The sequence below is a fragment of the Vanessa cardui genome, chromosome 28, assembly GCF_905220365.1.
Source record: "Vanessa cardui chromosome 28, ilVanCard2.1, whole genome shotgun sequence".
NCBI classification, from domain to species: Eukaryota; Metazoa; Arthropoda; class Insecta; order Lepidoptera; family Nymphalidae; genus Vanessa; species Vanessa cardui.
Window position 1 is genome coordinate 5,663,243 of NC_061150.1, and position 13,211 is coordinate 5,676,453.

Here is a 13,211-nt window from a genome sequence, read left to right on the forward strand (position 1 = left end):
ATTAATTCTTCTGCAACGCTCAAGATTTTTCTGTAACGTTTAAATATTATAATATATATTGCAAATAGAAATTATTCGTCCTATGTATACCATAATCGCGTTTGTGCCGTCAAATTACTGGTGTCTTGATAATTTTGTATCAAAATTTATTGTTAATACAAAATTACCAAGATAAAATAGAAAGATTGAAGTAGAAACGTTGTTGATACTGTATTCTGTACCTCTTGTATTTACTTTCATTCGATGTTATAAATTATATCAATATATTAAATTAAATAATCTAACGTTTTCTAAAGTTTACTTCCATATAATTAATATATGCCAAGAAGAAATAGACTTGACGTAAAATTTATATTTCCTGCTTAAATTTATATACAACCATTTAATATATTATGTGCTATAAAATACTATTTTATCATATAAAATTTATAAGATCGTTTCAAACGCAATAATATATAGAGATATCTCTGAAAATTGTTTTAAGTTCAAAAGATTTGTGTTTCGGGATGATGGGTTTTCATATGTGACTTATAACTAACACGCTGATTAAACTGTTTATTGCACAGACTGCACTCGAATCTTTTAAATTCACTGTGTATCCACATGTGTTGATTCAAATTCGCCTTCCTCGGAAACGATTTCGAACAGACCAGACATTCGAAGAGCTTCAATCCTGTATGGATAACTGTGTGCTGCTCCAGGTGACGCTTGGTGCTGAATTTCCTCCCGCACCATGAACAGACGAAACTTATCCCAGCGTGCGTTGTTGCAAAATGTACCCTATACGAATTTCTCGACGTGAAAACCTTCCCACACTCAGGACAGCAGTGGGTCTTTTTCGCTTGACCGTGCACGCTTATCAAATGCTCTTCCTTTGCCGACCACTTCATAAACCTCAGCGCACAAACGAAACAGTGATACGACCAGCATTTCGGTGAGGACTCGACGTGCTCTCGTTTCGCTTCCAATGAGCTAAATGTCTGCCTGCATCGTCTACAAATCCTTTCATTCGTTATATGAGAGAATCTCATGTGTTGTTGTAGCGAACCGTTCGTCGTGTACGACTTTCCGCACTCCTCACAAGTGAAATTCTGGTAATGAGACGACATGTGCCGACTTAGCTGGCGTAGACATGGAAAGTTCTTATCACAAATTCCGCATAGGAGCTTATCGTTTTCGAACTTAAAGGGCTGTATGCCCAAATGAAATTCCAAATTGATTTTCTGTTCATGTACGTCGTTCAAATGTTTGGCTATTTCGTCCAATTTCTTAAACGCCTTCTTGCATATCCTACAGCGTAGATCTGTGCAGTCCACTTTCAGATAGCCTTCGTAGGCGCAGTGCGCGAATGCGGTCTCTACTTTGAAGGTCTCGTGTTCTTCGTCCATATGCTTTCGAAAATTTGACGAATCCGCGTACGATTCGCAACAGTATACGCACATCAGTGAGGTCTCCGGCAATCTGAACGGGTACGCTGTCGAGTATTTCACCATGACCTCGGCATTGCGTCTCGCGAGGGATAACGGACGAATCACGTCTAGAACAGACAGAAATGCCTTTGATCAAACTCTTTGATTAGGTTTTTCCATCGTAACGTCATATTACATAAGCCGGATTTCGACAGTTACACAAATACTTCGTTTATCGTACTCACAAGTCGAAATTTTCATATTTCGATATTAAACATTAAATAAGATAGGGATGTGCTAAGCTATACAGACTTATAGTCTCAAGTTACGTTAATCAAAACAAAAGTATTTCGCTATTTATATTAGTGTATATTCTGTTTCAAAAGAAGTCACTCACGTAAACATTGTGTATTAAACGGGAAATAATTAAAAGTAAGGAAATAATTTCTAACGGATTTATTTTTTTACATTAACGATCTACTTCTTATGTACATGGTCTCACATAGACTATGAAACGAAAACAACATATCCGACAAGTTAATATAACAAATAACTAAAATTATATAATATATTCAAGTTGGATATAACAATCATTATTTATTAGCAAGACCCGAATATTTAGATAAAGACAGTTAAAAACTATTTAAATTATCATAATTTAGCACTTGTTTTCAACTGTTATAAATATATTTGATTTTATTTCATCGTTCGAAATGTCAGGCACAATTGATTTTGCACTTTATTCGCCTTGTAAATAGAGTAGAAAATTATTCGTCATTCTTTAAAACAGTTAGTACCATTTTGGCATTATTGTTTTGCATGCCTTGGAAGTCAACTAGATCTGGATGATATGATTTCATGTGCGTTTTCCAACTGACCCTCTGGTTAAATTGTTTATTACACAGGGTACAGCTAAAACGCTTCAGTTCACTGTGTATCCACATGTGCTGGACTAAATTCTTCTTCCTCGGAAACGACTTCGAACAGACAGGACAAGGAAACAGTTTCTCCTTCGTATGTATTACTCTATGATTCTCTAAATTACGTTTTGTATCAAACTTAAGACCACAACAAGTACAGATAAAATTATCGTCCGTGTGTAGAATTTTAAAATGAACGCGATATTTCTTTCGATCCGGGAATACTTCACCGCACTCCGGACATATGTAGGTCTTTTTCGGGGCTCCGTGGACGTCCGTCATGTGACTCTGCTTGATGTTCCACGTCAAGAACCTCTCCCCGCAGATATTGCACAAATGCGACCAACACTTCTTCGATTCGTTCAAATGTTCCCGCTTTTCCGTGAGAGACGTAAACGTTTTCTTGCATTTCCTACAAATCCTCTCCTGACCTGTATGTGTGTATGTTATATGGTGCTTGAGGGTCGTTATAGTCGAATACGATTTCCCGCACGCTTCGCATGTATACTTCAAGAAATGCGACTGAGTGTGCCTCGACAACTGTCTTAAACACAATGATTTTGAATTGCAAATGGCGCATGCTAGTTTATCCTTTTCCAATTTGAATGGTTGCATACCCAATTCGAATGATAGATCTAAGGGCTGTTCGTGTTTATGGTACAAATGTTGAGCAACGTCTTCTAGATTATCGAACGGTTCAGTGCAGAGGCGACAACGTAACTCCGTACAATCGGCTTTAATGTAACCCTCGGTACAGTGGACGAATGCCATTCGAAGATTGAACGTCTGATGTTCCTCGTCCATGTGCTTCCTGTACATCGAGGGATCGTCATAGCTCTCGCAACAGTAAACACAAACCATTGAATCTTCGGGAAGCCTGAACGGGTACGCTGTCGTAAATTTCACGATAAACTCCGCGTTCCGCCTCGCCATGAAATACGCATCATTTTTGTCTAGAACAAAAAGAAATCCCTTGGTCATTCATTTGCTCGATCGTAACCAACCCTATGTTACTTCACAATCCTCTTCAAAATTAAATTTCATTTACTTTCTATCTTTTAAAATTTAAGTCTAATTTAACATGTCGCCATCTTCTCTGCGCCCGTTGATCTCAACTGAAAGGATCGTTAATGATACGTGTCCTTAAAATGAATCTAAATATCTATTTCCTTAATTACAAGTTTTCGTAAACAATAATGTTTATTCCGCGTTTAAGGATTACAAATATTACTATAAGGCATTTTTTCTATCTCATACTTGTCCCTATCCAGAATAAAATAAGTTGTAAAATATTTACTTAAAAGTAATGTACATATTATGTGACTCAGCTTTATGTAATGAGCAAAATTGTATATAGCTCAGTATTTGTCACATAGCATAGGAATAGTTCGTAGATATTTCTGTTTGTTGCCTGAAAGTTTACTTGCGATTTGGAACATAACAAATCAATATTTTTACTATATATTGTATATATGGTCTCGGTATCAACTTTTAGAATATACACATATGTCTATATGGTCTCAGTTTTTCTATTAGGTCAAATCAGATTAGATTTAAATATATTTTCCCCTTGAAAGTAATTTTGTGTGCTTGTAACGCCTATGAGTTTTTATTATTGATTTATAATTATTTATGATATACCTTGAAAATCAATAACTACTACATAAGTTATTGACGATAAATTTAATGAAATTTCGAATTTTAAAATAATTATAAATAATTATATGATTTAAATATGACGTATGTTCTATATGTGACTTAATTTTGCCATAATTATGTTAACTGATACACCTATCAGTAAAAATGAAGAATACTTCTTTTTGAGTGACATAATATTATAAAATTGAATTTAAATATAATCCTTTTTTTAAAAAAAAAATCCTTAGCGTTACCTACAATTCTGAATATTTTTTGTTAAGTGGTAACATTTTGACGTTGGGTGATGACCATTGAAATTAATAATATAAAAAAAAAACTAAATTATCTTTTATTACTAACCATTTAATTTAATATACATCTGTTTAACAACATCGTAACACGCATGCGTACTCAGAACCAAGACTACATTTAAAAAATAATATTATTTGTGATTATTATGAATGATAAAATTAATAATTCGTTTATATTCAAATTGAAACTAAATGCACGACTTTAATATATCGCTACAACGCGAACGGACCAGTCAACTAATGGATCAGAACCGTGGTCACAAATTAACCAACTCCGGATGATAGGACTTCATATGAGTTTTCCAGCTGACGCGCTGGTTAAACTGTTTACTGCATATATTGCACTGGAACCGCTTAAACTCGCTGTGTATCCAGCTGTGCTGTATAAGATTCTTCTTTCGCGCAAACGATTTCGAGCAAATATTACACGAAAACGACTTCTCCTTCGTATGGATAACTTTGTGCTCCAAAAGGGCTCGTTTAGTGTCGAACTTCAGGCCGCAAAACGAACACGAGAAATTGTCATCCGTGTGGGAAAGGATGAAGTGCGCCCGGTACGGATGCCACTTATCGAAAACCTTCCCGCAGTCAGGACACTTGTAATTCTTCGGCTTCTGACCGTGGACTTCCGACAGGTGTTCCGTTCTCAATTTCCTCGATATGAATCTCTTGCCGCAGATGTTACAGCTCTGGGGCCAGCAGCGTTCGGACGACAGGACGTGCACGCGTCTCTCCTCGCAGCTAGCGAACGACTTCTTACACTTCAGACAGATCTTGTACTCGCTGTGGCTAAACTGCATGTGACGAGTCAAATTCTCCTTGTTTATGTACGATTTACCGCACGCCTCGCACGTGTACTTGTGGTAGTGACAGCTCGTGTGGCGACTGAGTTCGCGGAGGCTCGGCAGCTTCAAATTGCACAACGCACAGACCCACTTCTCCGGACCCAACTTGAACATCTGCATTCCCACTTCGATCTTTAAATTGATATCTTTACCGTGATCCTCGACCAAGTGCTGGGCCATCGACGATATAGTATCGCAGGGCTCCATGCAAATCCGACAAGCTAGATCGAGACAGTCGACTTTTAGGTATTCAGAGTAATTGTTTGACGAATGAGCGAATGCCGTGTCCACGTTGAAATCATCGTGTTCCTGTTTCACGTGCATCCTGTACTGCTTCGGATCATCGTATTGTTCGCAGCAGTAGACACAGACCATCGAATTACTCGGTATCCTAAACGGATACGCGGTTGAGTATCTCAAAACAAGTTTCGCGTTGAGACGCGCGGTGACTAACCAATCCACCTCTAGAACAAAGAGAAATAAGTGCCTTTGACAATATGTTTTCAGAGAGTTCAGTTTGTTTGTTTACGTTTTAATATATAATATTTACAACGGGTTTTGGCGTTGATTAGAAATAATATGTGGTAATAGAATCATGGTACTTGATGCAGCTACATCCCGTACCAGTATGAGTGTTATACAATACATTTAAATAAAGGTTTTCCATTCAATTCAAGATGGCACATTCGAATTTCAAATTCATGATCATTAATGCGTTAACGATTTTGAGGTGCAGTATGCCTCTGTTTAATATAAGTGAAGTAGATTTTGAAGAACGTTTTTACCAAATTTCTGAACAATTTTGTTATTGGAACAACGCGTTTAATTTTAGGCTTCAACGCAACGCAAATAAGTTTTGCATCAGTGAATAAATTGACCTTAATTATTTAATTTCGTAGATGAATAGGTATATTTTGTTGATGAATTTTCAAAGCATCAACTGTGCTAAGATTCTTTCGACGATGTCATAATAAAAATCTATTAGTTAAGAGATCATTTATGATGGATTTGATGATGAATGAAAATCTCATTTAATTAAAATTTGAGTATTTAATCGTTTCGAATCTTTATACAGGATCAATTGATATATATCGGTTTCAAATAGATTATAAAAGAAAATTATTGCTTTGGGGACATCGAAAGTAATATCCACGCACAAATTTCAAACCACATCTCATGGACACAAGGTTGCTTTTCCAATGTTAATATTTTAAATTCTAACTAACATAAGGATATTGATTTAATTTTAGAATCATTTCAATATTTTAACATAAAGAAGAGTTAAACTACGAATTCACAAAACAGAAGAAAAATGTACAGTTTTTGCCAATTTCTCAGAAAAAAAAGTCACCATCGAATGCTTACTATGCCGCTTACTTATTTCAATTTCACGCGTTCAAAAAGAAATTGGGACCCCATAAACAACGTTCATAAAATCACAACATTAAGAAAGTGTCACTTCGCGTTTGTTTATTCAAATAATTCAATTTTACATAATTTGTCTAACTCATTTCACAATATTTTCAAAAAAGTCCATGGTACTATAATTCCTTCTATTCTGTAATTCTAACATCGAATATTTTCGACATATCCCAATTAAAAATTATATTAAAGCTTATTTCATCGTAGTTTACGAAAACCTATCTAGATTACACCAAACGAGCATAGCGTGAGCTACTACTATAATAAAATAATTACTCGTTTTGTACCAAAATTTATCCTGAGATTTGCTTTGTTAAAGATATTCCAGCAATTATTTCAAAGAAAAAGAACTTCAGCGAATTTGTTTCAAGTATATTTTCAAGACTATTGTTAAAACGACTTCGTAAAGTTCAATCACTAACGATATGGCTATAAATAAAACATTATATTCGTGTATAACCAATATAATAACTTCTTAATTGTAGCGAGTTATAATCTTAACAATTATAAATCTACCATATTCAAGAGTCTATGAGTAAAACACAATTTTCCCAGATCGAATATAATACTAACGACAGCCTATTTTAACTACATAATATTTTTGCACGAACATTTATTTTCAGATCTAATATGAGTTGATACAGGTTTTGAAACCAGGAAAGACATTTTATTAAATGTAATGCAGGTACTTTTGTTTTATTATCCGAAAACTTTTTAGCTTTAGTGTTTGGTCAAATTTAGAAAGCCTAACAATATCTAGACCGGTATGATTAAGTTTACCACCAATTTTTTGACTCACACCCAAAAACCCTAACTATGTCTGGCTGAATCCGGAACCCAGCGACACCAGATCTCAATACATCTCATGAACTATGGCCAATTTCGACGAGTTTACGACGTATAACTAACATGGGTGGACAAATGTCTTTTATAACGCGACCGACAGATAAACTTCATGCCGCAGTGTTTACATATGACGCAGTCCTTCGAGTGTTTCAGTTTAAAGTGTTGGTAGTATGCACTGCCCTTGCTGAAGGTTATGTTGCAGTCGGCACAGCGGTCAATACGCTTGCTCTGCCCGTGCTCGGTCTCCATGTGACGTTTCCTGATCTTCCAATCGTGAAATCGCTCCGGGCACTTCGAGCAACAGTACGCCATGCACGATTTCTCCGTTCTCCTGTGTTTCTCTTTAGCTTCCATGTTAGGGAAAACTTTGCCGCAACGTCTACACGACACTTTGTACTCTTGGTGTTTGGAACGAACGTGTCTCAATAAGCCAGTCGTCGCTACGTAACTCTTGCCGCAGAAGTGGCACACGTAGCTCAAGAAGTGCGTTATCGTGTGCCTGTTCAGGTGGAAAAGCGACGGACAACTCTTCCCGCATACGACACAGTTGAAAGCGTCTCTGCGTAGAACGTACGGCATCACACCTAGTCTAGCATTGGAATCGATCGCTTCGTTGTGCACTTGCTTGAGATGTTCCGCTATGATTTCGAGGCTTTCGAATTGTTGGGTACAGAGTCTACATTTCAAATCGGTCAGGTCTGCCTTTATGAACTCGAGTTTCGGTAGGTTGTGAAACGCTACTTTTATATTGAAGGTGTGGTGCTCCTCGTCCATGTGCCGCCTGAACACGTCAGGGTCATCGTATAGTTCCTGGCAGTAGACGCACACTATGCACTTATCGTTTACTCTGAAGGGGTACGCGGTCGTACATTTTATGATCGTCCCGGCGTTACCCCGCGCAGGATCCGACCATTCCTCTAAAACAAAAAAATGACCGCTATACCGACTGCAGTGAATTTTCCACATTAGTTTCGATACGTCTTTGTTTCTTCCAATAATTCCGTATGACAATTTTTATACGTCCATTTTTTAAAATAAACTTTCTTTTATTTATCGATTAAAACGAAACGCTTACACGTATGCCTTTCGCAAGCCTAACGACATTTATAGTGAGTTGTATTTACATAATTTAGTTCATAATATTTACGATCAATTTAATATAATAGCTGAAAATTACTATCAGGGAACGGATAATCCATAGTTTTGGGTTTAACTTACTTATAACTAGAAACAAAATCGCCAAACGAAATCACACACACACAAAACAAATTAAATTATTAACTATCTAATGTATGATTTCGTTTCGCATTCTGTTCGACTTGGAAAATATTCCTGGACGATTTCATGCACTGTGACATCTGGAGTTAGATTTTAAAAACGATACTAAATCCGATGACCACCAACCCAAAATTGAACAACTAAAGAAACAATTCATACTTTAATAGAAAATCGTCCAAAAAATTTAGACAAGATAAAAATTATTGGTCACTAAGCGTGGACAGGTGTCGATAGTTCCAAAAAAAATTTTCAAAACTGTATATTTCATACAGATATAAGTAAAACCATAATCGCCTCTTCTAACTACCACACTCGCTCATAGACTTACCTGAGAACCAGAACATATTAAAAACAATCCTTATAGTTCAAACTCAATTTTGTTTTTCTATTATTTTGAGGCACACTAAAACGTGAACCATCTGATTTGGCAATCATTGACATCGGCACTTTCTGACATCATTAACCATAGTAACTAAGGTCATTTAAAAACTTATATTTCTTCTAAAATCTCCGATTGAAACAATACTTATCTGTTGACATTCAATATAAAAGATTCAATATCTTAACTTCCATTTAAGGATATAACGAGACGTGTCCACACTTACGAATACATATCATGCAAATTTTACAAATAATTGTCAAATTTTCTGCTGCATTTGTGATATTTCAGAAAAGTAATCAGTATTCGAAATGACATAATCTACAATTGTATGAGCCGTGACATTAGACGTTTAGAAGATCATCTCAATGTTATAAAATAGTAACTGAGTGTCTTACCGGTTCTTCTCGGTAGAATCTACTTTCCGAACCGATGGTAGCTTCACTTAATTGTAAAATGACGATTCAAAAGTGCTTGTAAAAGCCTACTTGAATAAAGTTTGTTTTGATTTGATTTAACTAATGCTTGCGTTTATCTATGTTCTCTCAGATGTTTATTTGTTCCTATAATTCATCTCGTATTCGACATTGAAGGAAAACATCCATAACACAAGTGCTTTAGCTACTCACATTGGGATCAGAGTAATGTATGTGATGTTGTCCAATATTTATTTATTATTAATTATTAAAATATGCTGAAATGTGGCAGATGGGTATCTGACACAAGCATCTAGCTTCTCCACAATAAAGGTCTTAACCGAACTGTACCTCTACAGATTATTACGTTTAACAATAATTCTACAGATAAACTTCTTAATATATGCAAAACGATAAATTGAAGCCATTTAATAATAATATTTAAACATTACCAAAGAAATCTATGAATACGTTAACGCAATTTTATAATGTTATTATATATTATTATAATAATTTTATTTTTGTCATATATCAAGATGTTTTGTTTTTTGTTTTATTAGAAAAATATTTTTAATATATTAACGAATCTAGTCCAAAATATAGTGTAGTCAGTTATTATCTCCTGAACCAACATTTCTTTCACCGTTTTCGGCTACAAGAAAGGCCACGTGGAAGGTCCTCGATACGTTCGTATATAAATTTTTACAATTGTATCGTTTATGAATCGATTGACGATCGTTATCGATATTGTTGAGATCAGTAAAGCCCATAGCGGTGTATAGTCATCATATTTATTTCAAGCATAAATTCATGTAAATTCATCATCAGATATTAGAAGTATTATGAACTTAGTTGAGACAAACTATAATTTTTTTTACCATACGTGTAATTTACAATACATTTAGCTAGCTAACCGCCTCTAAATATATATATATCATCTGACATAATATACGATACCTAAAAATGCGATATTTCTTATCAGAAAGTAGTAGTAGTAGTAGTCTTTAGCCTTTAATAGAACACTACTTTGATAGAATAGACAAAGAAAATTTCATTGTTCTTCAATTCGCGTATAATTAATGCTTTGTTTATAATAAACCCACTGATTTATTACCATCTCTGTAGGTTATCGATGTATCGGAAAAGTCAGAATCTTTATTTTCATTATATGCACATCTTTTTATTTGATCTGAGAGCGGCCCCTTATATCATGGGTACTTTCCAAAAATGCCCACTGGAATGTCTGTTTCCAACTTCGTTTTACTTGTCTCTATATTATCACAGAACATTACTTATAGCTTTACTATACTTAAGTTAACTTAAAAGCTTGCAAACGTTCAAGTAACAAATAATATACATTACGATTGTAATAAATTGTAAAAAATTAATCGTGTAGGATTAATTTATTAACGTACACGATGAGAGTTGATCTAGTAAATTAAAAACTTCTAACTGACAATCTGTAACTAGCTGAGAAATCTACTAAACCAATATCCATGAAACTTTTAACATAAGTAGCAGCGCGTTTCGGAAAAGATTTTAGTACATATTATTATATAAATATCTATGTCATATAAACTCCTAAACCGCCATAGATATGATAATTTAAAATAAACAATAAAGACTCATATAGTTAAAAAACTCTTTAAATCAGTGATTACAAATTAATTAATTAAACCATATAATTGAATCCAGCAGAATACAAGACAATTGGTTATAGGGGGAGGAGAACTGCCGTGAATATAGTGACATACCCGTATCATTTCATTGTACACGTAATTAATGTAGGTTACAGCAACTAGATGGCGTTGTGTCAAAATATAGAAATTTCTACATCGCGGTGGCAAGATTCGCAAACTATTTTATATAATGTTATGAATTTTCTTGATTAAACATGATCATCAGTTACATCTATTTGTTTTACAATGAAACAATATCATGAACCATCCTTAGGATCAAATGATCAAAATGATGAAGGAACAAAAATGTACAATGGTAGATTTAAAATATATATGACAATGTCGATAATATCGTTAAAAAGCCTTTCATGAGATACCCATGAGTAAAATTGTTATTTGTTATTCTATATGTTATTATATATCTATATGTTGCTAAATACTAGCTTCACCTACACATATTACAAAGTGAAAAAAATATATGAGAACCCCCCTCAATTCGGATAATTCTACGAAAGAAAGAGAAAGAAAGATACCCCTGACTGACTTAACAAGAGACCACCAAAATATAAGTCAGTTTGCCTAGAAACTCATACCTTTCGCGGCATAGACACTCACTAAGAATGGAATTTTGAGGATCACAGGGAAAAGTGTTGGGGTAACATTGTTTACATACTACCCGGACGAAGTCGGAACGGACAAAAAGTTATAATTTAACGAATGTTTCATCGTTTGGACAAAAACATAAAATAAGGCTAAAGATGAACTGGGTGGTAGTTTTTACAAGCCCATCTGGGTAGGTACCATCCACGCGTCAGATATTCTTATGCTTGCTACTTGTGTCAAAGTTTGTAGGCTAAATTAAGTATTGTAACTAATGGCACAAGGGACATAACATCTTAGTTGTCAAATCTGATAGGATATCTTGTTTTGCAAATCACACGAAATTTGGTTACAACTGTGTTCAATATACTAGCATACTTTAATTTCCTCAAAGACAATCTATACTACAAAAATGAACGTGTTCTATTCAACGCCTAACTGATAAAACTACTGAACCAATATACATAAAACTTAAAATAGAAGATACGCAACGTTCTGAAGACGGTATGCACCCCCCTCCCTTACTCCTCGCTATTTAACCCTAATAAATCCACCACAACATTTACGTTCTTGTAAAAACCATCACAAAAGGCATATCCAGATTTATTCACAGCAGTCCCCCCCCCCCCATATATATGACAGAACATTCTAGAAGCTTACCTTTCTTCTTCCTCGGCTCCGGTTTCTCCTTGCTCGACGACGCAATATCCTTTTTCGTTTTAGCCTTCTTCGCGGGCGTGACTTTCGTCTTGGACGACGATTTCCTCTTAACTGTGACTTTCGCGTTATCTATCAAGTCCAGGACATCGACCGATTCCTTCTTCGGTACCTTGCTCGCCAATTTCGTTAATGGCTGGTCGTCAACTAGAAAAAAAGATTACTCGTTAGGTTTTATGGTATATATTAAAGGTACGAACACGATTAGTAATAAAATATGCTTAGTTATAGTATGACACAACTTAGATGCTAAGCTAGTATACTTGAAGGTAGGGCTTTGTGCAAGCCCGCCTGGGTAGGTACCACCCACTCATCAGTTACTCTACTGCCAAATAACAGTACTCAGTGTTGCTGTGTTCCAGTTTGAAGGGTGAGTGAGCCAGTGTAACTACAGGCACAAGGGACATAACATCTTAGTTCCCAAGGTTCCATTGGCGATGTAAGGAATAGTTAATATTTCTTACCGAGTCAGTCTATGGGTGATGGTAACCACTTACCATCAGGTGGCCCATATGCTCGTCCGCCAACCGATACCATAAAAAAAATGCAGCATCGGCAAATTCAATAAAACCGATTACATGCACCGCACCAAACCTCATGATTGGACAAACTTCGGACATAGAACGATTGGGCTTTCCGAGGGTCCAATGTCAACTAACACCTCACAAACTTCGGACTCAAGAATTTCTTGGAGCAAAACCTCAAAAACTTCTCACTGACCCGATTCAGGATTCGTAACCAGAACTTTCAT

At 35.5% G+C, this 13,211-nt stretch overlaps 1 protein-coding gene across 15 annotated transcripts in view; it reads right to left on the reverse strand.

Moving 5' to 3' along the window:
- The window catches only part of LOC124541439 (gastrula zinc finger protein XlCGF57.1-like), a 37,458-nt gene that overhangs the window by 19,800 nt on the left and 4,447 nt on the right, over positions 1 to 13,211 (reverse strand). For 11 of the 15 annotated variants that reach the window (XM_047119317.1, XM_047119312.1, XM_047119313.1 and 8 more), the window contains exon 4: positions 12,404 to 12,607. In XM_047119317.1, the coding sequence (XP_046975273.1) occupies positions 12,404 to 12,607 (204 nt within the window). Of the gene's footprint in view, positions 1 to 205; positions 1,538 to 1,843; positions 3,283 to 4,311; positions 5,588 to 5,659; positions 8,309 to 12,403; positions 12,608 to 13,211 lie in introns of those variants that run through there. The other 4 variants (XM_047119321.1, XM_047119316.1, XM_047119320.1 and 1 more) reach the window with 4 other exon arrangements.